At 51.6% G+C, this 27,413-nt stretch overlaps 1 protein-coding gene across 1 annotated transcript in view; it reads right to left on the reverse strand.

Annotated features, from left to right (window-relative positions):
* Positions 1-1,753: 1,753 nt before the first annotated feature.
* Positions 1,754-27,413, reverse strand: part of SLC7A5 (solute carrier family 7 member 5) — a 32,435-nt gene continuing 6,775 nt past the window's right edge. The window contains exons 2-10 of the mRNA NM_001030579.3: positions 21,564-21,689; positions 11,103-11,208; positions 10,357-10,401; positions 8,965-9,088; positions 7,854-7,957; positions 7,224-7,320; positions 6,723-6,872; positions 5,743-5,920; positions 1,754-4,108 (exon numbers count right to left, since the gene is read on the reverse strand). Of these exons, the coding sequence (NP_001025750.3) occupies positions 4,053-4,108; positions 5,743-5,920; positions 6,723-6,872; positions 7,224-7,320; positions 7,854-7,957; positions 8,965-9,088; positions 10,357-10,401; positions 11,103-11,208; positions 21,564-21,689 (986 nt within the window). The 3' untranslated portion in view covers positions 1,754-4,052. The remainder of the gene's footprint in view (positions 4,109-5,742; positions 5,921-6,722; positions 6,873-7,223; positions 7,321-7,853; positions 7,958-8,964; positions 9,089-10,356; positions 10,402-11,102; positions 11,209-21,563; positions 21,690-27,413) is intronic.

Consider the following 27,413-nt stretch of genomic DNA (forward strand, 5'->3'; position numbering starts at 1 on the left):
CTGCAGACAGGCTGCTGGGATGAGTCAGCTCTTTCTCATCCAGCAGTGACTCTCACCATCGTTCCATGGGTCAGCGCCGGGTCCGTGTCCCATCACAACCCCTCTCTGCAGGGCTCTGGGGGGGACACGGGCCCTGCTCTGTCCCCTGAACAAATGGGGACATCTGTTGGGGTGTGAAAGCCATCCCTGTGCAGGAGACAGCATGGCACGAGGCAGCCAGAAGCCTGCACTGAGATGGGCATCACCAATGGGAGTAGTTGCGGTGTAGATATAAAGTCCCTTTTAGGCCACTTCAGAATGAATTTAGTATTTAAAAAAAAATATTTTTTTTTTCTCCTTTTCTCATTGATGCTCAGCAGCTGGGGGAGCATCGCCCCTTCTAATGCAAGGAGCTTGAAGCAAAGAAAACCCTCTGGACATCGATTCCTTAGGGATGACCTGACCCAAGGGACGTCGCCAACCACCACGGCCAGGGGAGGGCCGTGCCATGCCAGGGGCTACGGCTGACCCTGAGCAGTGTGCAGCCCTCACCCCATCACCAGTTCCAGTTTGGATTGTGTAAACTGGGAAGAAACTTCCCACCCATGGGCAAAGCCAGCGTGAGGCTGCGGCCCCTCCTGAAGCAAGCAGCAAAGGACAGCCCTGTGGCAGCTCAGGGCCAAGGGCTCAACCATCACAGGGCCACCTCCCATCCGAACCATGGATAGATGGGGGACTCTAAAGCAGGGCTCTGCCCTTCCTCAGCTGCAGGGTGGCTTCAACAGCTTCCAAATGCAAAACCCCACCAGGGTCTGGCCGTGCTGCGCCTTCCCTTTGGATGTCTTTGGCAACGGGGCTGTGCACAAGCTGCTGTCCCACCCAGACAGCCGGCGTGTTGCATAAGGACAGCACACAGCTGTTTGCTTCCTTTTGGACTGTTATTAAAGCCTGAGAGCACCGTGGCTATGACTAAAGGCACAGGCAGCAGCAGAGAGAGGAAACCTTCCTGCAGGGCCGGCAGCACCGCACAGCTCTCCCCGTGGTGCACAGCACACAGAACAAAGCCACTGTGCACCGGCTTCCACCCAACAGGTCCTGAAAGTTTGTGCAAGCACCGGAGCCCCTTTGAACTCAGCTGTGCACAGATGGGACTGCTGGAACACAATGGTGTGTTTACCAGAGCGGGCTCATGCTCAGGAAGAGGAACCCAAAGCAAAGCCATGGGCTGCAGCCTCCTCTGGATCCCATGGGATGCTGTTCCATAATACCCACAGTGCTGGGACTCCAAAGACTCACAACCAAGCTGCATGAAGAGCAGTAAGGGTTGGGGCTCAGCTTCGTACAGCAGTCACTGCACAGTAATGCTCACAGGGGCACAACTACAGAGCCACGGCCACTTACAGCCTTCACCCCTCGGAGAAATGGCTTTAGTCACATTTCCTTGTTGAAATGAAATTCATCCTTATCTCCTTATTTATCACCTCCCTAATCTCTAGTGTAAAAAGCCTTCTCTACCAGCCATGCCACCAAGCTCTAACGAGCAGCCTCCAGGAACTGGGGATAAAAGAAATGGGGCTTTGGGAAGGCTGAGATGCGAGCTGGTCCAATACAAAGGTTGTGTGAATTTGTGCTGGTGCCTGGTTGGGTTTCTCCCTATACCTCTATTGCTGTGGAAACGAGGCCACCGCACAACGTGCGACGTCAGTGCCAGAAGCAGCAGGTTAGTAGCACAACGGAAAGATCCTTAGCAGCAAGTAGAAAATAATCAATGCTCTTAAAAAGCAAGCGAGCGAGTTAAGGTTTTAATTAAGATCGGTTAATAAAAAAATAAATCTCAGTGTGACATCTCCTCTGTAAAACCAGTGTGAAAGGGTCACCAAGAGGACATCGTTTATTGATGGTCTTCATCACTGATGAAACTCGTTAAGAGATATGCCCAAACCAAGCAATCCCCGCACGTCCGGGAGACTTTGGACCCATTTCTGAGCTCTCTGTGGATTGGTCTTGTGAAGCAAGTTAAATCTGATGTAAATCAGTACTGAAGTTAATTCTGCTGGTTTATATTGTTAGCACTGAGAGTCCCTAAGTTCAATCCAGGCCCTGCAGGAAACCAGTCCTGAGACCACTGCAGCCAAAAACTGCCAAGACCAAAGGGGAAGGGGAGAGACAGGTTTTTCTCCACGAAACAGGCCCGTAAGGAGCAACCTCCCATCGCTACCCTGCAAAACCATCTCAGCCTTCAGCTGGAGGAGGACTCCTTGTAAAGAGAAAGACTGAGTTCAGGATTTATACACCTCATGACCTTATCTATGCAAACGTCTCTCCATGGGCACTGGCTCTGAGATGCTCCAACTCATTGCACGTAGGTCCCTGAACAGCCATGCACTGGCCAGAACTTTGGGTACTTCTGCACTGCAGACATACCCCAACCAGCTGCAATTCTCCATAGGTTAACTCAGCTCAAGCAGAGCTCTGCGTTGACGCACGTGAAGCATAGCAGAGCTGGGCTGGGTATCTCTGCACTGTATTGCCATGGAATAAGCAGTGTGACCACACAGGTTTCAGCGTGATGATTGTCTCACCTATTCCTGCCTTAAAGCAAAGATGCATGCCTGGCAAAGCAATAGCAAGGAGCTGCACATAGGCACGTGTGGGACATAGCTGTGGTCACTGCCACACACGCTAGGGCAGAAGCTGCCCACCTGCTATAACATAAATGCTTTTGTTGCTGAAGAGCTTCTTAAAAGGACAAAGCATGAGCTAGTAGTACCATTGGTGTCCTTAATGCCTCTTCTCCAAAATGACTCTATGCTAAGAGGAGAATCCAAGTAGATAGCAATTGCTCTTGGAGGATGCCAGCTTCCAAACAGCTTAATTTATAAAAGTATGGCAGAGAAAAAAAAAGCATCAACAACCATTTTCTGAAGCACAAGCACAACGAAGATTGTAACAGAGACAAGTGCAGCTTCATGGTGAGGAAAAGATGCATTTGATTTCCAATTGACTGTCACCTGGAGTGCAGAGGCAATATGAGCCACTTGTTCAAGAAGCCTCCAGTCCTGGCTTCCTTGAGCAAAACAGCAGACCAGGATTAAAGCAGGCCCAGCCATCGGGGTGTGTGCCCCTTTCCACCCCTCAGACCCAGTTGGTCCAACCTCCCATGCAGAACCCAGGGGACAAACCAGGAGGATCCCACCACCCATGTTTCGTCTTTGTAGTTGGCTTAGGGGCATGTAGTGATCACCCTTAGGGCAAAGATGGGGCAAAGCAGGGCTCACCCCTCGCTGGATGACATCTACACAGAAACAAGGAGTGAGCAAGCTAAGGAACTGACCACCTGCAGTTCCCTGGGCTAACTGGGAGCAACTGGGCCTGCTCCATCCCAGCGCTACCACACAGGGCTCAGGGTGGGCATTTTTGAGAAGGGCATCCCAGCAAACTGGCTCAACAGCAGGAGATGGTTTGGGGCTGAGAGCTACAGCCACACAGCAGCCGGGGAACCAGGCAGCCGAGTCAGACGAGGCCTCCTCAACTCTCATTTCTCTGACACTAGTTCTGCTCTGCCTTGTCTCACCTCCATCCATCACCACCAGTGGCACTCTCTGGGCAGAACGCAAAGCACCAGTAGCACAGATTTAGGTGTGAGCTTGCACGTGCGTGAGAGCCAGCACCAGCCCAAGCCCTCAGCCAAGCCTTCCTTCTCACCCACCCCCTTACCAGGTAGGGCAGGTGGATAAGGCTCATCGCTCATCTTAGTAAGCCCACACAGAACTGAGGTACGGCCCTCAGAGCCACACACACGCACGCACAGAGGCTGACTGGATGCACAAGAAGTCGCCGGCAGGAATTCCTCTTCCTGGCCCACGTTCGTACCAAGAACTTCTCAGGCGGCAGCAGGAGGGCTGGAGGAGGCAAGGCAGAGCAGGCGGCACCGTGTCAGACATGAAGCAGTTCTGACAGGGTGCTCCAGTGCTTAGGTTTTATTGATGAGGGATCAGAAGTGTTTTTCTCCTTGTGTCGTCTTAGAACAGTATTGTGCGTTTCCTCGAGCCGAACGTCTCTGCTTTTCCTGCTTACGATTCTTGGGGAACCACCTCCATCAGCTTCTGGCACATGGCTGTCGCGTGGACTACAAGAGAAAAAGCAAAGTATGGGTCAAAGAGATTGCATACAGAGGGCCCGGCGTATTTATCTTGGTCTCTGTTCACAATTCCTTGCCTCAGAAGAAGCACAGCACGCCCCTAGCCAACCCACTGCAGTTCTGAGCAGGATTAGTCCAAGTACAGCGTAAAGCCTGAGAGCAAACAAACCACAGGCTGCTCTCCACTCGAGCATGTAACAGCGGGAGCTTTGCTGCTGCAGGTGGATGCTGCACTGCCCTGGAACCACTCGGCACCAGTTGCTACTTGCATGGTGACACAGTAACTGCATTTGAATGCCAGAGCTGTAAGCAGTCCAAACAGAGTCAAGCACAATAGCAGGAAGGGGCACGGGCCAAAGCGTTTCCTTCCAATTTGGAAAACCTCAGCTGTACGTGCAAGCACCTCCTTTGGACCTCTTCATTTTCCCAGCATTCGTTATGGTGGCTGCTATCCAGGCACACCTTTCTGCTGCTTCCCTGTTTGGATGCCACAAAGCAGTGTTGCCAAGGAAAACCAGCAGCAGTCCTACATGCACGCAAGCGGAGTCAAACCCAGCTAAGTTGGAGGTGATGGAATTATTCACAATATATATTCATTTACATGTGTTTAAAGGTCTAACGGGGCACTTGCAGGATAATCACTATGTGTTCCTAGAGATGTTCTGTCTTATCCTTAAAAGCCGTTGGTGGGGAGGAAATAATTAATACAGTAATTTACCACCTGGGCACAGCAAAAATGGCTCTTCCAGGAACTGAGCCTAATACTCAGAATAATAAAAAAAGTGAGGGGAAAAAGTTAAAAAAGAAAAAAGAATTACGAGTGCTGAGCACTGTTCAACATCTTTTCCTCTTCATAAAAAGCACCCAGCTGAGGCTGGGCATTTCTACACGCCTGCTTTTCTGGGTCAGCCTGCTGCATAAGGCCTGGGAGACAGATGGGAGACCTCAGTGCCGAGGCAACACAAACTGACTTCCTTGATGCAGCTGTTCAGACAGAGGTTGCGTGTGCCAAGCGCAGCCTTTCCAGCCCTTCAAAACACACCTTGCTGGAAAACCTTACCCAAAGATGCCTTAAAAATAAGCCCCGTAAGAGAAAACATCCAGGGGATGAAGGGTTTTCTCCTCCCTTTGCTCTGCTGTCACATTTGGATGTCAAAGAGAGCTGTGACTGGAACAGAAGTGTTGTTCCAGCGCTGGCTGAGCGATGAAGTGGGACTAACTCTGATCTGACAGCAGTCAAATTTAGGCCAACTGTGCTCAGACTGCTGAGCTGTTATTACTTTTCCCTCCCAACACCACTACAGAGGTATTCTCTGCTGGCAAAGGCTTGACCCTGTGCTTTTACAAGGGGCAGAATGCAGCAACGTGCTCACGGAGTTACGCTCCGCCGCAGATATTTGGCCCAAACTTTGCAGTTATCACAAGCCAAGGTGCACTTTAGGCACTTGATAGATAAGGTAATCGTTAAGCTAAAACTTGCTGGTGTTAAAAGCATTGCTCAGAGCCAAGGCATTGGGAGCCCTCACTGCACAAACAAGAGCCAGTGCTGCTAGCTGCAGCATGCTCACCGGAGGCACTGCTATTCCAAGGCTGCACCCTTGCTCTGCCCTGGCAATACTTACAGATGCCCTGGAGGATCCACTTGGGCTTGTTTTGCCACCAGACCCCAAACAAGTAAAAAGGAATCCCGCTGAAGATGATGGCGAAGCCGATCCCGCATTCCTTTGGTGTCATCCAGAAGGAAACAGCAATGAGAAACAAGCAAGCCAGGATGAAGAAAATGGGCAGGCAGATGTTCACCTAAACACAGACCAAAGAACGGGTAAGAACTCACGGCAGGAGAGGAGGGAACACCATTCTTGAATGATTCCTTATAAAAAACATCTGGACCGACAGCATCAAATGCAGCAGCAGACGCAGCACGAGCCACAGAAAGAGTTACTCTGGGAAGGCAACAGTACAGGTCTGAGAGTTTGTTTCTCTCCAGCTCCTGTTGCCTGGCAGAGACCTGAGTGTGCTCTAGGGGATGAGTGAGAAACATGCCCATAAGGAAGGCAGACATGCTTGTGGCTGACATGGTCTTGGCCTCCTCCCAGCCAGGATGCAGCGCTGCCAAGCTGGCCAAGGACAAATAGAACAAAGTTCTCATCTCTGCAGGCATGGGTTTGTCTACTTTATTAAATCATTTTAAGTGAATTCCACGATGGTACAGAGCGTTTCACTGAGAGTCACAGCCTGGGGAGCACGGTTAGTCACTGAGAGCCCTGTGCTGGGCCACCCCACATCTCTGCCACCCACAGCATCCTTCATTCCCATGCTCTCACGGCCACAACAGCTCTTCACCTCCTGAATGGTGAGTGCACCTATTTGCTTTTGGCAGATTCTGATGCATCTGGGGCACCAGTGTTAACTACACAGCTCATGCATCTACAGCTTTTCTCCTGATGGCAATACACTTCCAATTCCACTCCCTTTCCCATAGAGGAAAAGCAGCTGAAGCCTCTGACTGGTTTGAAAGAGCTATTTCCCATGTTTTCTCTGAGCACAAATGAAGAAGGCCCAGCACTGGGAAAATCTGAGACAGTCCCTGCACTGCTCATACCTTGATGGGCCTTTCCAGCTCCGGCTTCTTGTAACGCAGCCACATCATACCAATGATGGCCAGGGCCACACACAGCCAGTTGAAGAAGCTGAAGAAGTTGATGACTGAGAAGATGTCATTGGAGAAGGCGTAGAGCAGGGTCATGACACACTGCACCCAGAAGAAATAAAGCCATTAGCAAAGGGAAAGGTAGGCAAAACTGCATGTATTAAAGCAATGAGCGTGGGAGTTGTGCGCCAAGAAGAGAATCAGATCAATTATTTTTTCACTTATTGAAGATATTTTCAAACGGTGCTTGGAATGATTACTAAACAGGAGTGGGATATAAGATATGATGAAAAGAAGGACCCTCTCAGAGCAGCAAGCAGAAATGGCTGCACTTGGAGACCTTCTCCAATCGATCCACTGGGACCCCATCCCCAACTGCTCCATTGGGATCCCATCCCCAACCCTTTTCTCAATACCAGGCTGACACTCCCCATCACACACCCCAGGGCTTACCGTAAAGACGAGGGATGGTACAGGAGTGAGAAGCCTCGGGTGAATCATGGAGAGAATTGAAGGTAGGTGTCCTTCTCGGGATCCAACGAAGAACAGCCTAAGGGACACAGATCTGTTATCACCACTGCAACCTTCAGCCCTCGGCTGGGGTTTGTCTTCTGCATAGGGACAGCCCAAAGAGATGTATTTACGTCCTCCTTTCCAGAGCAAACAATTAAGTGACTTTCCTAAGATAACCTGGGGGAGACGCATCAGACCTGAACCTCCTCAGCCCGCGTCCTCCCCATCCTTTCTCCTTGCTCTGAAGGAGTTCTCAGCCCTGAAGTTTCGTAAGTTTCTGGTTTTCATTACACCCACTTTCTCAGGCAACGCCAATGAGCTCCAAGCCTGTGTTTGTTTATGTTCTAATTAACTTCAACGGGACATCGCTTGAGGAACAGAAGACTAGGATGACTGCAGGCTCTCTTTTTAAATTGGATATGCTTTTAAGGCCTTATTTTTGTTTCTATCATCCCCCACATGGCCTCCAGATCCTTCAGACTTTGTGTCTACCCACAGCTGCTGTTCCAAAACCAGAGGCATTAAGCACTGCTTGTAAACAAAGCCCACAAAACTCAGCAAGAAACGCACCGGGAAGAGGTGAAGAGAGATCCATTAACAGATCCAAAGCACGACAAGCCCACAAAGACAGGTATGATCCAGGACATGATGCCAAGGTGGTGATTCCCAAAGTCCTAAATGGGGTCAACAAAAACGGTACATCACACCCAAACGCACAAGAGGACTCATGGTTGCCTACAAAGCATTAACATTTGCAGAGATCAGAGCAATTAACTCTTCCCCTGAGAATAGGGAGACAAGACTATTGGATTGTCTTGTATTGTCTTGTACTGGAACAGTTACCCAAAAACTCAAAGCCAAATGGAAGTAGATTCAGCCATTTGGATATTGCTAACTGCAGGCGTGGAGCTGAGCGAGGGCACTGAGACACAGCCCCTTTCAAACACAGTGACCTGCAGTCGTAGCTCTGGATTACAGACTCACACTGCAGTCCTGTGCCATCACAGTCATGTTGATTTTGACTGACGTGCAAAGGAACACAACCGGAGTAACGCAACGCAGGCTGCTGTTTCCAACAAGCTACACCGTGCGCTTGCAGGCTGGAGCTCTGTGCTGACCCAAAGGATGGAGCTGTCACCTGATGGCTCACACCAACCACCCCGGGCCAGGAGGTTTCTCCTAAAGCACCGAACAACCCTGGTCACACTGTTTTGTAAGGTCATGCCACACCACTCATTTCTGAAGCAATCGGATCCCTGACCTCCGTGGCATTTTAATTAATGGAGGTATTCTTTTTGCTCTCTTAATTGTAACAAGGAAGATACAGAGAGAGAAAACAGTTCAGCCCAGTATTGTCTGAATGACCTTTTCCCATAAATATCACGCTCCGGTAACTGATGATAAGTCATGGGGCCAGCAGCAGCAACCTGGGCTATTTCTGAACGAAGAGCAGTGCTAACTGACCCCCCCCTCCCCCCATCTGTGATTAATCCCCCTGGTATCATGCTGTTCATCCCTGCTCCGTCACAGTTGCTCTTTATTTCCCGTCAAACAACAGCTTATTTTCTTTTTATAAGCAGCCACGATCGACGAGGGACAAAGTAGGAGATGTATGCAGAGATTGTAAGTTCAATTTACGCAGCCCTGGAAGGCAGATGAGTCACATCAGAAATGCACCTACCACAGCCACCGCTTCGGACTTCAGCATCTGCTCCGTGGACAGGGTTGTGAAGTAAGCCAAGTTTGTCAGCACATAAACCAAAGTGACTACAGGTAGTGAGATGATGATAGCCAGAGGCAGGTTTCTAGGAAGAAAACATCAATTGTAACGCAGCTCCAGCTCAGAAAACAGCTGCTGACAGGGAGTGCTGAAGGCTCAGGCTGCAGCCCTCCTGCACTCACATGGAGCTGGCAGGAGCTGTTCTGCTCCTCCATGGCTCCCCAGCATCCACAGATTCTCAGCCACACTGCTTTCCTCCAGGAGAGCAGAGAATGGGAACAGCCTGGAGCTGACAGAGTGAAGGATGATAGCAGAAGGGGTTTTTCTTACAGAGGGAGACTCTAGCTGTCTGGGCAAGCAGTAAGCCATGGTCACCGCCAAGGCAATCAAGTAGAAATAAAACCTCACGTCTCTTGGTAGCTGGTTGCATTAGCACAGTCATCCTCTTTGGACAAAGGAGGTGCATTTGTGCTGGTGGCTTTTATACGGGGGATGGAAAGAGCAGGGGTTGAGTTGGCTGTTTTTAAGCTCTAATTCTAGGCAGCTGGTTGGACTGATGGAACTCAGAGAAAATGAGTTCAGCCACAGCTTGAGTGGAGCTGCGTTGGTACGAATGTGCCTTTGCCAGCAGTCTAACCTCATTTGTGAGCAGGAAAGGAAACTCTGCTTGATTCCCCATATAACTGGTCCAAAGCTACAGGTGGTGAGACTCAAATGCCATGGCTGCATCCAGAAGGCAAGAAAATAACTGCAGACTGCAAAACCTTCCTTTAACTGTGTTTGTCAAGAAAAGAGCACACCGATCTTAGCTCCCAGCAGGCACTAATCTCCATTGGGGCCAGCCAGGAGCGGGCTCTGATCCCAAAGCCTATGCTGATGGGAGGACTGCACCTTCTCTGCAGGCAGAATGGATCTATCAGTGATGCCCTGCTTTGGTGCAGCCCATCCTCGCCTCTTCAGCTCCCTTGGCACTGCCCTGAATGGCACGAGCAGTGCCTGCTGCTCGACAGAACAGGAAGAGTGCATGACAAAAGCATGCCTGCACATTGTTGTGGGAGTTTACACAATAAAGCAATAAAACTGTAAGTGCCTCTTCCTTGCCTATAATTCAGAGAGGTGCCATGCCAAGGAAATAGGACTCTCCAACAACGCAGATAATATCAGCAGCACAGGAATCCAGCGTAAGCAACAGATCTTCTCAGACACAGATTGTTATTCCCCTTCCCTTAATCTAAGGCAGAACTTTAGCCTGTTTGCCTAGAAAGACACTTAGGCTTCTGGGCTGATGAGCAACCCATAACAACACACACAGGACAGCCACGAAGAAGTTTCCCTCCCTGGGAAGTCACTCACCTGTAGGGGTTTATCATCTCCTCCGTAACAAAATTCAAGTAATTCCTGTAACGTGAAAAGAACAGCAATGACCTCAGGTTAGCAAATAAAGCCCTTCACCCCTACCTGTCTGCAAGGGAGTTTTGGGTGGGATAGAAACCAAATCCTGCTGTAAAACTGACAGTGGGTGATGCCCAATTGCAAACCTGCAGAAGTACAAGCCCTGGGCGCTGTGATTTGCACACCGTGCTGCCAGCTTCCCTGCGAGAGGAGAGGATTGCTGGCTGCAGGCTCAGGGCTGGTGGCAGGATCACCCTCTGGGCACTGTGATTGATGGCTTTCGCTGCAACTTGAGCAGCTCCTTGTGCTGCTGAGTGCTGCAAGGGGCTGACAGCGATGTCCTCCAGGAGTTTGGTGCTGCCACGGATGGACACGGCAGTCTCCCTGCTTTGCCATACTTAAACTCATCTGTGAGCATGCAGTCAGCCTCTGCTATACAAATCCACCCTCCTGCTTTCCTCGCAGGAGATAACTCAAGCAATCCATCATCTGCTGCCTTTCTGCTTCAGTAACGTGGCTGGAAATTGCACGTGAAAAACGACTGCTAACATTACCAGGGAAACCCAGAGCTTCTATCTGCTTCACTGCCCTACTAACAGCAGAGCAGGAAGGTCCTGGACGATGCTCCTCCTGCAAGCACAGCCTGGGGACAAATGGAGCAAACCATAGTATTTAACGCTAAGAAAAGGAAGAGGGCTGCATCTTACCATCCTCCATAGGCAAAAAGACCACTGTACAAGGCCAGCACGATGTTCCCCACACCCACTTTTGTTTTTTCAAAGGAGTGCTCAGGAGTCAGGCTGGTCACATCACCTACAGAGGAAAACGAGAGGAAAAGGTTGATAGCGGACACCTGATGATCACACGGGTGCTGTGCTGGAGAGCACCTGCACCCACCCAGATTGCGCTGACTGCTGCAGTTTTACAGTGCTTGATTCAGTTGGGGTAATGCAGCAAATAATCGGGCCCAGCTCTGCCCTGCTGAGCAGCAGCCCATTAGCAAGCAGTCAGACTTTCTCACACAACAACGTGCTGTCACCAGGGTAATTTCCCAGCTATCTCCCCGAGAAGAAAACACTCTGGGGGCCTTCCTGTTGGAAGATGCTAAGCAAACAGATATGGTCGCTTTGTTCTCTCGACCGAAAGCTGCTGTCGTTCGATCAAAAGCCCAGGATTTCCTCCAGTTCCACCTGATAAAGCAGAGGCTTGTGGCAATGGCTTTGATAGGGGGAAGTCAGCTTTTTTAGGGCTTGAATATCAGAAGTTAGCTCCTTTAGGGCTCGAGGACCCAAAGTTCCTGTTATGGAGCTGGCTTTTGAAACAAGGAGCCATTAATAGAGGACTCAATTGTATACTCGGTCACAACTCCCCCAGTGCAGCCAAGGGTTTATTTATTTGGCTTCACAACGCTCTGCAGCTGTTTTGTTCCCAGCCTTTTGATGTGGAGGCTCCACGCTTGCCCTGTTGGCGAAGTCACGCTCCCTTTGGTGCCCTCGGCGAGGAAGGAAGGGGAGCAAGCAGGGCTCAGCACCACACCTGCATCCAGTCTGCAACCACACAGCCCCGGCTGCACACAGAGAGCCCCATCAGCCCATGTGATTCCTCTTAGGCCACAGATCTTTGCTAATCGCCCAAGCGACAGCATCACATGGCAGTCAGCAGCGCCTGCAGCTTAACCCTTCTGCTCTTAGCACGCAGTGCCCAGCCCTGCAGGTGGGGAGGGAAGAAGGTATGAACAGCACGAGGTGTTTTTAACCCTGGCAGCACTTTCTTCACACCTCACACTGGGAAGTTTCACCCTCCTGGGCCACTGACAGCTCTGTTTGTGGAGCACAGAGCTGTCCTCCATGTGGGAGCATTGCATTTCTTGCTCCATCTCCATCCTTTCCATCCCAGGCATCGCCCCTCTTCACCCCATTTCTCCCTCCTGCTGAGTCCCACCCAGGGCTCAGCCCTCTCTTTTGCTGCACGTCCGTGGTTGGGAGCAGCATTATGAAAGCGAGTGCAAAAGCAGAGCAGGTGGCAGAGGAAAAGGGGGAAACAGAGAGATCAGGCAGTGCTGTGACTCGTCTAACAGCAGCCAACGAGCTGACGGAGGCTACAAAGCAGGGCCCAGCTGCCTGTTCCTGAATGAAATGAGGAACTGAAACAGGAGAGCTGTGTGGAAATGCAGACTGATGCAATGCTGCGAAGTTTAACCTCAATTCCCGGCTTATGGGTTCAGTCACATCACCTCAGTGTAGCATTAATGGCCTGGCCTGGCTCTGAACAGTGGAGCTGAGGTGGGTGTGCACGGTATCACATTCTGCTCCATCCATCCCACAGCCTCAGCTCTCCTTAAGTTTATTTCCAGCACCTCCTGAATAATTACCAGTCTAGTTCTTTCCGGGTCTTTTGTTATGGGAATAAGCTACGCTCTTCGTTAACAGGCATTTTAATTAGTTGCTGGAATCACATGCTGATGGTGTAGGAGAGCTCCGTGGGCATTTCAAACAGCCCTGGGGATGGCTGCTCTCAAAAGCCTGCTGACCCAGCTCACACATTCACTCTTCTGTCACACCTGCAGGTTTCACTCTGTGTCTCCCCAACCTCCCCAGGCTGTGTGCAGTGCCATCATGGAAGGGCTGAGCTGGCACAGCTGCCCAGGAGGGGAGAAGAGCACGGCTGAATGCGGCATCACAAAGCAGCAGCCACTTGGGGATGGCAGCTTTCTTCCTGGGCTTCTGAACAAGCCTGCTCTGAAGACGACATCTCAGCTCAGAGCTGTCCTTTCAAAGCTCCATCCTGCCCTGCCAGAGATAGAAACTGATCTGTGCCTCATGGCAATGTGGTCACAGACGTGGCCAGCACCACATCGTGGGGCAAAACAAACCAGCCAACCACAGACTGCCAGAAAGGGATGCCAGCTGTCCTTCTATGTGGGCTAAGCTTTAAAAGGCAGCAGGTGAGCTCCGACTGCACCCACCTGGAGCTGACTTTGCTAACAGCCATCCCATCCCCAATTAGTCAGAGGTTCAAGCCGTTGTTATGCTAACTCTTGGAAGAGAAATCCAGCAAAGGTGCCATGTCTGCTGCAGAAGGCCTGGAGGCTGAGGAAAGTCCCAGCCTTCACGTTCTTAGGTTCACCCACACGGTGGCCATGGCTGGAGACTGGGGACACTGGGCTGGGTGGTGCAGCTCCTTCCTTCTTACCTCCTTCCTCTAACACAGACGCTTACCCCGCTGTTCCAAACAGAGGGATGAACTTCTGCTCCACACTGACGCTACATCTTGCTCTTCCCAGCCCAAACACGCACAACTGAAGCCTCGAGGCAGGCTTGGGATCAACTCAACAGGTACAAATTTGCAGGTGAGATTGCCAAGCGTGGCAACGGCCGTGCAAGGGCTTTGTGTGCAAACCCATCCCAGCCCACGGCAGGCTGCAGGCAGGGGTGTGCTCTGCTCATCCCCTCAGCTCCTGCATCCATTCCATCCCACCGACAGCCTCTGGGAGCAGGCAGTGCCCTGCCCGTGCCTGGCACCCTGGTGCTCTGAAACCTGGTTTGAACTGGCTGCTCAACCGCACTCTGCTCTACAATTAACCAAATTAAGGTAACAAGCTCTGACAGAAACCCCATTTGCTGATCTTGCCAGCTGCCAAGACTCTGGTAATTGCACCAGTGAGCGATGGGTCACCTGGGGCCTTTCAGCAGGAGGGCCCTATTTCGGTCCATGCGCTGCATGTTCAGACCCCTCCTCTGAGAAAGCTCATTGGCACCCCAGCCGTGTCCGCTCCAGTTTTAATAGTGCAGTAATCTTGTCTTGCAGAAAGCAGTTAACCATAATCGTTTCTAACTTGCCTAAACAGCGAGGAGAGGGAACACAGCCATCTAGAGCGCTCAGCAAGGGGGGGGGGAGGGGTATCGCCCTTGTGGGGAGAACTGAGCCAAAGAGGCACGTGCTGCATATACAAAAATATATCTCCACTTGAGACATTTCCTGAGCAAAGTGAGTGAGAGTGCAGCTGACAGGGCGAAAAACAAGGCAGCAAGGAGCACGCTAAGGGCAGGAGCATCCCCACAGCTCCCAGCACGTGCCCGCTCGTGCTTCCCTTATGGCAGTCACCGACCTTCACACTGCTGCCCTCCCTGTGCAGCTATTAGACTTGGGTCCCGTGGTGGCCGAGCTCACGGGTGTGTGCTTACAGCCTGAAAGACACCATTGCAAATCTAGCACCAGCAGAGCATCCGAGGAGGAGCCAGAGCTCATGGGTTCCACTCCCGATTCTCACTGCTGGCTGCGGACAAGTTATGACAGCCCTTATTTCAATTGCTCCCTTCTGTTCTATGAGAAATGCCTCTCCTCCCAGGGCAGGGAAGCTTTGTAAATGCCATTCACAAAGAGCTGTTATTTCTCCTTTGGGTCTGCGCTGCCAGATCCGTGCCCCCACAACACACTGTGAGGTCTATTGAGGCATTCAGGGCGTCCAGAGCCTGCAAAGGAGTTAGCAGTTTGCTGGAGCTGTGTTCATAAGCTAACCCATCACACACGCTCCTAAACTCTGCTACTGCACCCTGGTCTGCATGGGAACGTGCCTACGTCCATCTGCTTCAGACAAAATCTTCCTGAGCAGCTTCTGGGAGCCCCAGAATTCACACTGCACAGCTCCACTCCAACGCTCCATTGGAGCACTGGGCCAGATGAGACTCCGTTACCTTTTCCACCTCCTCTCCGTCCTGCTGATATCATCAAAAATGCCCCCACCTCCCTCCCCCTGTGCAAACACCTCCTGATTTTCCCAACCTCCGTGTCTGCCAGCTTAACATCTGCTGATGAAAAATAAATAAGCAGACCCAAAAGCAGCATCAGGTGTAGGCACAGAGCATGCTGTGCCTTGTCCAGGAGCCAGGAAGCCGAGGCAGTGCAGAGAGCCTGGACAAATGGGGTCACTTTGATCCTCGGTACAATAGGAAAGGTATTTCCTAAATGCCCCTAAATCAGAGCAGACGAACAGCAAGGTGCTAACCCCAAACAAACCACCCAGGGGGTTTCCAGCCACTTCCCATAAGCCTGGCTTTATTTTACTTATCCGCACAAAGGGTTCAGTCCACATCCATAGAAACCCATGATTGGGAATGACACAGAGAAATGTGCCACTTGGCCAGAGAGAGGGCAAAGAGGGGCTAGCCGCAGCCAACCAACTTCATAAGCAAGACAGCCAGGAGCACTGAGGGTGGACACATCACCTGCCTGTCTCTCAGACCCCTACCATCAGACACCCAGGCCGTTAATTGCAAAGCCATTAGCTGTGGGAAAAGGAGCAATGTGAAACATAATGCACATACAGAGCTGCTGACTGCATCAATACACGCCAGGCATGAATGACTGCTTCTGATGCAACCAAGGGGACCCAGACAGAGATGCAGAGAGGCAAACGGCAAATGCCAAAGCATTAGCTGCTCTCTAGTTAAATACATCTGCATGGCTGGGATAGCTGCACTCGGACAACTGAGAAGCCAACAGAGCCTCTCTCCTGTCAGCTGCCTCACTCCCACCACAGAGCCCTTGGAACAGGTCCAGAGGAGGACCACTCATATGATCAGAGGGCTGCAGCACCTCTCCTGCGAGGAAAGGTTGAGGGAACTGGGCTTGTTTAGCTTGGAGAAGAGAAGGCTGCAGGGAGACCTCATCGTGGCCTTCCAGTACTTGAAGGGAGTGTATAAACAGGAGGGGGAACAGCTGTTTATGAAGGTGGATAGTGATAGGACAAGGGGGAATGGTTTTAAACTGAGACAGGGGAGGTTTAGGTTGGATATGAGGAGGAGGTTTTTCACCCAGAGGGTGGTGACGCACTGAACAGGTTGCCCAAGGAGGCTGTGGATGCCCCATCCCTGCAGGCATTCAAGGCCAGGCTGGATGTGGCTCTGGGCAGCCTGGGCTGCTGGTTGGCGACCCTGCACGTAGCAGGGGGTTGGGATGAGATAATCACTGTCGTCCTTTTCAACCCAGGCCATTCTGATGCTATGACCAAAGCAGAAAGGCCAGGCTGCATAGCACCAACCTGCCGTGCCCACCCAGCCTCAGCGCCTGCATTCACCTTTTTGGCTGTGGATGAAATCAAAGATCAGAGAATGAGAGGCCCGTGAGACATAATTGTGTTGTAACAACCCTCCAGCTAACGTTAAGATGCCTGATTAATCCCTGCCATGTGCTTGATGTGATTTAGAGGTGCAGAATGCTGGCAGCCTTCCCGGCCCATTCGCTCGTGCTCTCCTTCAGCGCAGCCTTCCACTCCCCGTGCCCGCCGTTAACAAGAGGGTGAGTAAGGGAAGCACGATGGCTTTCCTTCAAAGCTTGCTCTTAAGAAAACTGAATAATGAAACGTGCATTTCTGACTGCCAACGTAACAAGAAACAGCACGGGCAGCTGCAGGGCACGCAATCTTTTGTATAAGAGCCTCAGCCCCAACTTGCACAGATACAATTAAAAGCAGGAGGAATGTTTACTATCCATAGGCTTTGTCTCATCTCCATCAAAGGGGATCTACAGAGCGAGTTAGTCACGACATAACTGAGTGAACACCCATCTGGCTCGGCTTTGTCCTCCAAGCTCATCTCAAACACGCACAGCTCCAGCAGCAGAAGGTTCCCATGTCCCACGTTGGGTCCCAGAGCACAGGCACCCTGCCTGCATCACTGCCCGCTGCATCCCAAATTCAGCTATCAACAAGGCAGTGCTCGGAGCTGCTCTCCCTCCTCTGCTGTTTGCTGAGCTCAGCCCCAGCTCTTGGTGTGGATTTGGCTTTAAGGGGCTTTCCTTAGGCACTCAGCAGCTGTTACCACTGGCAGCAGAAGAAAATCTCAGAGGAAAGGAATCATAGAACGGCTGGGGTTGAAAGGGACCTCAAGGATCACAAAGCTCCAACCGCCCTGCTGCATGCAGGGCTGCCAACCTTCATATCTAACACCAGACCAGGCTGCCCAGGGCCCCAGTAAGCCTTCCCTCCCTTAGGTCTTAAGAGAAGTAGTTTAGAGAAAGAACGAGCAAAACAACCTGGCTGGGTCTTCATTTCTGCGCTCTCAGAAGCTCTCTCACATTGAGTTTAAAATCCCCATCTGCAAAGGGCAATGCCGATGTGGGCAGTGCCAGCGCTGGCTGACACAAACAAGATTCCCAGCCTAGTCAAAATTCTGCATGGGAAATGTCTGGAGCTGGACGTGCCCACTTTGTCCTTAGCTCACCCTGTGCTGGTTCAGCAGACGCAGCTCTGCTTCCAACAAGCACAGCAAAGGGAACCAGGCAGCATAACACTGACTGCTGCCATCACAGCAGGCGCTTGAGACAGCGCAGACGAGAGAGCTAAGATCAGAATCAGGCATTAAGATGGAAAAGGGACAAGAAAAGCCCCCAAAACATCAGTAAGAGGAAATGTTGCAAATCCCTTCTGAGACGTGATTCGAGACACTGAGAACTCTGCTGGATTTCCTCCCGTGTAAGAAGCAGGAGTGCCAGTCTCTAAGGATGCACACGTCTTAATTGCTTTGCTCCTTCCAGCCGAGCCCTACTGCCTGCTCACCCAACAACACGGTCAGAAAGCAATGCAGACGGCAGGGCAGAAGGCAACCTGAGAGCGGATAGAAAAGGAACAACAACGCCGAGCTCTCAGTAAGAGGAAAGCCAAAAAGATGCTGATCTTGCATACGCAAGAAGTTGTTTATGCTGCTTAAGTGGGACAGGCTGCAGGGTGGTACAGCTGGGGGAGCAAATGTAAGGCTTTACACGCCAAGTCCAGGACACTGAACTTACAAAGCAGCACAACTTCAGTCATGCAAAGGCTTTGGAAGGTGCAACTCGTGTGTCAGTGCAGTGAGTGCACCCCAAGGGGATCGGTCACACTGAGCCAACTGCCCAGCAGTTGAAAGGCTGCGTTAAGTAGCAAAGCAATTTCTCCCCTCCTTTTGAAGTTGGCATGAAAGGAGATAGAAAACAGCTGTCTGCAGAAAGATCACAAGGAAACCCTGTGTTCCGTGGGGTAGTGTTGCCACACACTTATTTGTCTTGAGACGTTACTGCTTTTTGGGAAATAATGAACACGTCCAATGGAAGGATAAGAAGGGAAGTCCAAAAGCTGAAGGCCGGAGGTCAGCACGGAGGAGGACGTATTTCTGTGAAGCCTCAGAAGTTTCCACATTTGAGCAACTGTGGGATTGCTCCTCTTCTGTTTATGGATACCGTAAACACAAAACAGCGATGGGAAAGCAAGCACTGAACTAACGAGCATTGCTCCACCACCACCCTGAGTGCCATGGGAACGCACAGCCCTTCCGTGGCTGAAACCTCAGCACCAGACCGAACAGCACAGAACTCATCTGGGCTCAGTGTGCACTTCACCCAACAGCAGCAGCCGGCGTGGGGCTGAGCTGGCTGTGCAAGGAGCATTCAGGCTGGGATAAGAGAGCAATAAAAGCAGGATGCTGGCTACAGGGCTCGGATCCCCCACCTACCCAAGAGGTCAAACGGCCTTTTAGAGGAAAGTCACCCATTCTAAAGTGTCAGCACTTTTAAAGACCAGCCCTCTAGTATTTCTGCTGGAGAAGATCCAGCGGCTCTGCACTGTAGTAGCAGGGTGCAGCACAGCCTCACCAAGCAGACACGAGGGCTTCAAGGCACCAGCTTGTCTCCCTGTCTCCAGGCAGGTCTGCCTTATTAAACCGCTCCTGAGAGACATCTATTAATCTATCCTTGCAAATCTCTGCTCCAACAGCTCCATAGCCACTCTGGGCATCCTACTTGAGCTCCGCAGTACAGCTGAAAGTGTTTTCCTAAAGCCTGATCTAAAATTTCCCTTGTCTCACAGATGGCACTCATTGTTTCTCATCCTAACGAAGACAGAAAGCAGCGCAGTGCTTCCCCATTTCCAGCACGATAGGAAGAAGGAAAGTCTCTCAATGTATCCTTGATAGAGAAGCATTGAGTCACCTGGTGTGATCTCACAGAATCCTATCACAGAAAGGCTTCAGTTGGAGGGGACCCCAAAGATCATCTCATTCCATGGGTGCCAGCCTCTCGATGAGGCCACCCAGGATCCCATCCCACCCAGCCTTGAATGCCTCCAAAGATGGGGCACCCACCACCCCTCTGGACAACCTGTTCCAGTGCCTCACCACCCTCTGAGTACAAATCTCTTCTTAACATCTAACCTAAAATCTCCCCTCTTTTAGCTTAAAGCCACCCCCCCTTGTCCCATCACTACCAGCCAGTGTATAAGGTCAGCCTTCCTCCTGCTTGTAAGCTCTCTGAGTACTGGAAGGCTGCACTGAGGTCTCCCGGGAGCCTTCTCTTCTCTGAGCTGAACAAACCCACCTCCCTCAGCCTTCCTTCACGGGAGAGGTGCTCCAGCCCTGATGGTCATTGAAGAAAAGCCGAGAAAGCTGCAGGAACTAAAAGGAAGGGTATATTCTGAATGATTTAGCAGAGAGCTTGCAATTTCCATTAGGAAGTCAATAACATCCATGCTAGCCTATGGGCAGAAACGCAGGCAGTGTGCTGTAAAAGAGGAACTCAGACAAGCAGCAGTGCGCCCCTGCACACAAATCCAGGCTCTCTAAGGAATGCCTCATTCCAGCCCCAGACTGCCACCCTGATCCAGCCTCCTTCATCCCGAGTGTTGTGCACACACAGCAGAGAGAGGTCTTTGCCTTCAGATGTTATGGTGTAACTACTGCTTCTCACTGCACTGCTTTTCTCCCTGGCCTTAAGCAGCCAGGTGGGGCAGTGGGAAAATAGGTGCCATGTGAAACGAGCTGTATGGCAACGTGCACACAGCTCGTGGTACCTTGAGACCTTACCAAAAGCTTGCAGCTGTAATAGGTTTCATACTGCTTCCACCCCAAAGATGCAGAGGGAAATAGCTTTGTATGTACTATAGCTTCAGCTGAGAGCAGCCTTTCTGAGACAGCACAGAAGGTGCAAGCCACGTGCTCAGCCCTGTCCCTGATCCTGTCTGGCTGTGCACTGTGCCAGGTCAGCTAAGGGCACGAGAAAGCAGCATCCAGGACAGCCCTGCAGGAGGGAGCTGCACAAAAGGCCCCATTCATGGGTCAGAGGCACCGCTGGCAGCCAGAAGACTGCATAACGTAACACAGGGAGAGGAGAAAAACTGGAGATGACCAGTTATCAGTAGGTGAAGAGCTGCCGGGACAGGCGGGTATGGGATGTTATACACAAGACCAAAATCTCTTCTTGTTTGCAGATAGGAGCCTGCAGAAGCAACATGTATTTACATCCACAGAACCAGGGCAGGGAAGGGCTCAGCCTCAACAGGAGGAGCAGAGACATAGGAGGAGGGCAGGGGATTCTGGGCATGCAAATGAAGATTGTCATCTGCAAACAAGCAAACAAAAATCATGAAGACTTTTAGCTGTAAAACATGAAAGAACCAACAAAGGCTCATTTTGACTTCCAAGAGAGAAAAACGTTCGGCAAAGCAGGGGAGATATGAAGAGGAGGGAGGTGTATTTTGTGATAAGCCTCCAACAATGTTCCTGTTGAGTGCAGGCACTGAGCTGGAAGAAAATAAAACCTCTGATAAAGCAAGAAATTCTGCAAAGGCAGCACTGGCTCCCATAGCTGAAACAAGAATTAAAATACCAACACGCATTTCCTCCTGGCAGAGAGGGGAGGGATTTCTATACGTCCACTTTGACCAAGCAGGGCTGTGCTGGACACTGAGAAAACTCCTTTTGCTGTTCACAGAATGGCTTGGGTTGGAAGGGACCTCAAGGATCACGAAGCTCCAACCCCCCCTGCTGCAGGCAGAGCCACCAACCTCCATATCTAATAGTAGACCAGGCTGCCCAGGGCCCCATCCAACCTGGCCTTGAACACCTCCAGGGATGGACGGGGCATCCACAGCCTCTCTGGGCAGCCCGTTGCTTTTATAAAGCAAAACTCATTACAGAAAGCAGCCAGTAAAGCACATCTGTATTCATCAGCTGATCGAAGGGGTTTGGAACCAATCGTTTCTGCAGGTTTGAGGGGGTTTTATACATGCATGAGGCAAATAAGCAAGAAAGAACAGAAAGAAAGCAAACTTTTGGCTTCTTTTCTTATCTTCCCACTTGTATCCACTTGGTTTTTTGAAGCTCCAGCTCCACACCACCTTCAAAAGGAAAAGGAGACGTACTCACCCGTTGCAATCTGAACGAAGCCAAGAATGATGATCAAAGCCAGCGCCAGCAGCTTGGCTGCAGCAAAGGCATCCTGAACACGGGTAGCAGCTTTCACACTGTAGCAGTTCACTGCCGTGAGGAGCACTGCAAGAAACAGACGGGAGAGACACGTCAGTATTCAGCAAAGCAGTGACAAACAGATCAGGACAGCAAAAAGCAAACGCTGAGCTACAGCCCAAACAAACTCAAGGAGTCTCTTACAAGTAGAGGCACTCCACCAAGCTCACAAGTGCAGCTGTGTGCGTTGGTTATGGGGCTCTCAGGGCACTGCTATCCACCCCAACTGCATGCAACGTTTTGGGTACCAAACGCCGTTTTGAGCTGCATCACCCAGGACAAGAAACAGCAACCTGTCAGAAACAACACTGCTCTCCACACTCTTCCAACCCTGTGCTGGGTTTCTACAGCAGTGTGAATGGAGCACGTGCTCTTAGGGACGAGGAATTGTCCTTCTGCATTTCAAAGTGCATTTTGGAGGACCTATAAATAAAGGTGGTGACTGCAGCCAATGGCATCAAAGCAGTCCCTGTTGAGACAATTGATGCTGTGGTTGTGCGGAAGCATCACAGAGATGTCTGGGCGGCTTCCAGAACTGAGGTATTGTTTCCAGTTTAACAATAGCACCTAAGAGGCCATCAGGGCCACTTTGTGCTGCACAAACACGAAAGCAAAGAAGGCAGACCTGACACTGTTCAGCCACCGTGAAACCAAACAAAGCCTGCAGGTCAGCGGGGCAAATGGGAAGAGAACCCAGAGCCAACGAAGCTCTCCTCCCGGGCTCAACACCCCACCGTGCCAGGAAGGTCGCACAGAGTGTCACAGTCACTACCAGAGCATGTCACAGAGACAGGCAAATGTCACCCAGGGAGCGCTGCTGCCCCACGTGCTGGATGTCACTCCTCACTCCTTACACAGTGCCCACGGCAGGCCTCCACAGCCAGCAGGACAGACGTCACCCTGCCTTCTTTAGCTACAGGCTTTTCCAGCCATCCCCCCCCCCCCCCCTCCCTCTCCGGGCTCTGAGCCTTTCCCACTCAGGTTGCAGCCTGTATTTTTACCCCCCCAGGAGCCAGGCAAGCTTTTCTAAAGCTGGTACAGGATGGAGAGAGCCCAGAAGTGCTGCTCCATTACGGGACGTGCTCAAATACAGCCTGGCCACTGCGTTCCTTCATGTGCCTGTCACACGTTGCCCTTTCACTCTGGCCTCTGCCCTCGTGGCAAGGCTCTTCCCACCCCCCACAGCATGTTTTCACAGCACCCCAGAACCAAAGAGCTGCTTTCCAAAGCACTCAGGCCACCTTCCCCTGGTGGCAGGCTACACTCATGTTTTCAAGCCCAGAGCATTTGATGGAGGTATTCCAGCCTTCATCAGAGATGTGAGGCAGCCCATCAGCACAGCGCTCTACCTGCAGTACAGGGGACTGCTGGCACAGGCTACTGCCAGACAGGCTGAGCTGCAGGTGTGCTACAGACAGAGGGGAGGAAGGCTGATGGGGTAGGAGGGAGAAATACAGCAGCTGGATGGCTCTATCACTGCGCCCTGAGATCCCCAACACACACAGCGTCATAGCTAAAACCACAGCGCACCCCTACCCTGAAGCAAGATGAGCCCTAAATTACAGCCATGCCCAATTTGATGTGGGCACCAGCCCAACCTGAGGCAGTGGGATGGAGCAGCAGTGCCTTTGCTCTCTGGCTCATGGCACACGGGATCATTTTCTTGCTCGTCAGCTCACTGCTGCACAGCCTCACACTCCGCTCCCAGGGAGGGCACGAGGGGAATTTGCACACCCAATGGCAAACTGAGAAATGAAACGACGGGAGGAGGAACGAGCACTGACATTTGAAAGGGTCTCACTGGCTTACAGCCACCCTCCATCCTTACCCTGAGCGACCACATCGGTATGAGCTCGGGGAAGCACAGGGAGCCCACAGCAGGGCTGGGAATAGCCATGCTGGAACTGATGAGCGTGCTGAGATGCACCCAGGGCTGGCTGCAGAGCCCAGTCCCCAGGGACTCCAGTTTCTGGATCTGACAGCAATGATGAAGCTCGAGCGTCACAGAGTGACAGGACTTCCTGGTGACTCAGAACACACACAGGCAAGATGGGAAGCAAGTTGCATCACTCATCCACAAGGGTCTAAAAACCCTCTGCAGCCCAGCACCATGGTGACAGGCATCAGCATAAGCGGATTGAAGAGCTGCATCCTGCTCAGCTAAGGGCTGCAGGAAAAGCTGGGAGGGGAACCTTGGGCAGGGAAGGGCACAGCCAGCCCAGAGCAGTGCCCTGCACATCCCACAGCACTGCAGCTGCTTTCAGGATCGTTGGCTTTTGCTTTGCTCCTTGCAAAGCTCTATGGATCTCGTGTCATCTGAACACAGGAGAGCGTAAAGCCTGGAAGATGGGAGGGCTGGAAACCCTCACAAGGAAAAGCAAAGGAGCCAACACAAACTGAAAGAACGGGGATTTTCAGAGGCACTCCTTTTGGAATCACGTATTTCAGCCCATTTGGCACTCAGAGGAGCACGGCTGCTTGGAGGGTGGTGCTTCGGAACCGACCTGCAGCAAGGCTGACACAGCAGTGCATTCTGGCTGCCCTGCACGTGGCAGAAAACAAGCGCTGAGGAAAGCGGCGCTCACACCATGCACGTCTCCCCAAAAATAACCCACTATCACACAGCGCCTTCACCACGTGCTGCTCAGGAGAGATAGGCCACATTGCAAAGGCACCGCATGGCCATGTCCAGCAGCACGGAGCAGCGGAGGCTGGGGCGCATCTGCCTCCAACATCTGCTGAAAGGAACACTGTCCTGATAAACGGGGAGGAAAAGGGACTAAAATAGATAGCAAGGTCAGCTTACTGTACGGGAAGGAAAACAGACAAACACCACCAAGCAGATGTAATTCATCTGCTGGGAGCACCCCTGGTGAATCCTAATGGGGAGGATGAGCAGCAAAGTGCGGATCCAGGACTCACTTTGACCGGCGATAATGCTAAAAATAAACCTCCCCCTGTTTACAGAGGGATATTTAAAGCATGAGCTAACACATCTAAAAGCACATTTTCCCGTTAGCGAAGACAGCCCTTGGAGGTGCAACACGGACATTCTCTTCCCCATTTAGGCATTCAGTTTCTTTGACAATAGCGGGGAGGCTGAACCAGCAGGCTGCCGCCCTGCGATTGTTTTTCACCTCCTGGTTGTGTGTGAAGCCTGCTGGTCGGGCTGTGGGGCTGGACATAAAAGGCAAAAGCTTCCACGCAGCTCAAAACCCAAAAGCAACACAAGCTTTTGCTTTCAGCCCTTAAGAATATAGCGGTAAAAGCAAGAGAACACTTGGGGCCAGGGGCTGGACACGGCTGAGATCCCCTCCTACGGCAGCTGTGGTTCAGAGCCCTCCAGGTTGCAGTCTCTCTGCTTTGCTTCCCCCACCGTGCAATAATATTTGTCTTTCTCAAACGAGTGCAGTGCAGTTACTATGCTTGCATGCCTTCCAACATGAGCTGGGTTACAAAAACAAACCGACGCAACAGACTGCCCCACCAGAGCCACACAGACCCCGGCACACAGCAACACACCGAGTGCTTTCTCAGCAGAAGGCAAATCCCAGCAGTTGCTCAATTTCTCAGGAGAGCAGAGCTCAGCTTCCCCACACCCCAGGTTTTATTCCTCTCAAGTGCCCCCCGTTTAGCTGAGGGACTGCTGGCCATCCATCCCTCCATTCACCTCAGACCAACTGCCACGAAGCACAGCGACGCAACACAGAGAGACATCCAACCACACCTCACCTTCCTAAGGTGCTGCCAGGAAGCAGCTCTGCAATGGGGCAGCCCTGTGCACAGCGTGACCCACGGGGCAGTTCTTAGGAGGGATGTGAGGAATACTACGATTCTATGGGTATGCGTTCCAGCACCATCTGAAGTGCCACCATCTGTCCAACTCAGCAGCCCCACTCGAAGGGCTTTGCATAATTGGGATGACGGGATCTCAAGTGTAAGAGGGTACTATATTTTATTCCTTGGTGGAAGTGGAAGAGATGCTTGCTGGCATTCCACAGGGTATTCTTACTACGAAGGTACCATTCCCCTTCATCTCCACTAGCGACAGCTATTGGTAAGCTTCCCTCCAGGGCACTCCAGCCAGGCCAGGTGAAGGCAACACCAGCTGACAGCAGGGGGCTTTCCAAGAGGAATGAGGCTTCCCAAAGGTAACATCAGGTCCGGCTTCAATTATTTGCCCTGCCCCAGTAGTGTCAGCTTACCCCAGGCACGTCACTCACCCTGTTCTGCTGGCATTCGCTGGCACAATTGGGTGATTTCTCCCTTACGTTGGTAGGAACCAAGGATAAACTGACAAACACAACACAGGAGCCAGAACAACATCCACTCCCCTTCACATTTTATGGGGATATTCCTTTCAACTTCCTTCCTTTCAGCTTCCTGGTCTCAAATCCCACAGTCCCTCCCAAACACTGAATAACAATGGGAATACATCCCTACAAAGCAGATGCAGAAGGGGACGGTGACAAACCCAGGATGAAGACGCTGCAGTAACAACATCATCAGTGTCTAAAAAAGCAAAGCCAGGAGGGGAGGAAGGCTCCCCTGTGGGCATGTGGTTCTGCCCAAAGCAAACAGAGTATGAATGGAGAGCTAACACAGGTAAAGCAGGGCTCGGCCCTTATGATGCAACGGTCTTGGCAGTTATCCTTGAGAAAAGGGCAGGGCTGCAGCTTTCACAGGCAATGGAACGTGGCCAAGGATAGGGAATGGAAAAAAGACAGTGCTCAGGGCGGCTCCATTTGAACAAATGCAAACGGACAAGGAGCCCACGTGGAGCTCTGCATCCATGGGGCATAAAAGGATCTGACCCCAGCAGTCTATGCCGCTTGCTGACAGCAAAACAGAGCTTGCTCAGTATCTACCAAAGGTCTTTAGCGGGTTTCCAGGTGAAGCAGTGCTGGAATGGATGCTGGGGCTCCTGAGGTATGGGCACTGCTGCTCACACTACGTGTGATGCTATGCGTTGCTTTGGCAGCGCTGCACAATGTCCCCATTGTCCTCTGCTACACTTCCTATTGGCTTCCCTGGCCTTGCTCTGCAGTGCCTCCTATGTAAGTCCATATACACCTCCATAATGAGGATGAATGTGCGTAAGCAGCTTGCTTCAATACATAACCCTCAACTTACTGCAGGTTACCCGTGGATTCTCACTCACCATTCTGCAAGAGCAGGAGAAAAACGCATAGCAGAGCAGGGAATTCATAGTGAAAGAGGAAGAATGGGGGGATATGCTCCACCTCAGCTTCCTCACCAGGAAAACAGGGACTGTAACACACAGAGGATGAATCACTCCTCTTCACGTCTCATGCATTTCCCTCAGTCCTTACAGCCGCACCGTGATGCTGCCGTTTCCCATCTGCCACAGGGCGATGCTGGTTTTCTCCTTGCAATCACTTACAGCACAGATCCCAGCTCCTTCCTTGCACCATCCTACAGCAAGAGCTCTTTTCACTCCTCACAAAACACAGACGGCACACAGGCATGGCTCTGTCCTCCAGCAGGAGGAGCGCATCCAGGCTTCGAGCAGAGGCGAGCCAAGCAGGTGGCCACCAAGAAGCAAACCCAGGGATGACACCAGGATGTGGCACGGACACAAAGTAACCCACAGGCTTGAGAAAGGAGCACACTGCCTGCTGAGAACCGCTGCCTTAAGCCCAGAGGAGATCAGACACATCAAAAACAAGGAGTTCCTCAATAGAGTACAGAGGACGCCACGCTGGCTACAGTGGTTTTAAACACTGGGCA

This window comes from Gallus gallus, chromosome 11, assembly GCF_016699485.2.
Source record: "Gallus gallus isolate bGalGal1 chromosome 11, bGalGal1.mat.broiler.GRCg7b, whole genome shotgun sequence".
NCBI lineage: Eukaryota > Metazoa > Chordata > Aves > Galliformes > Phasianidae > Gallus > Gallus gallus.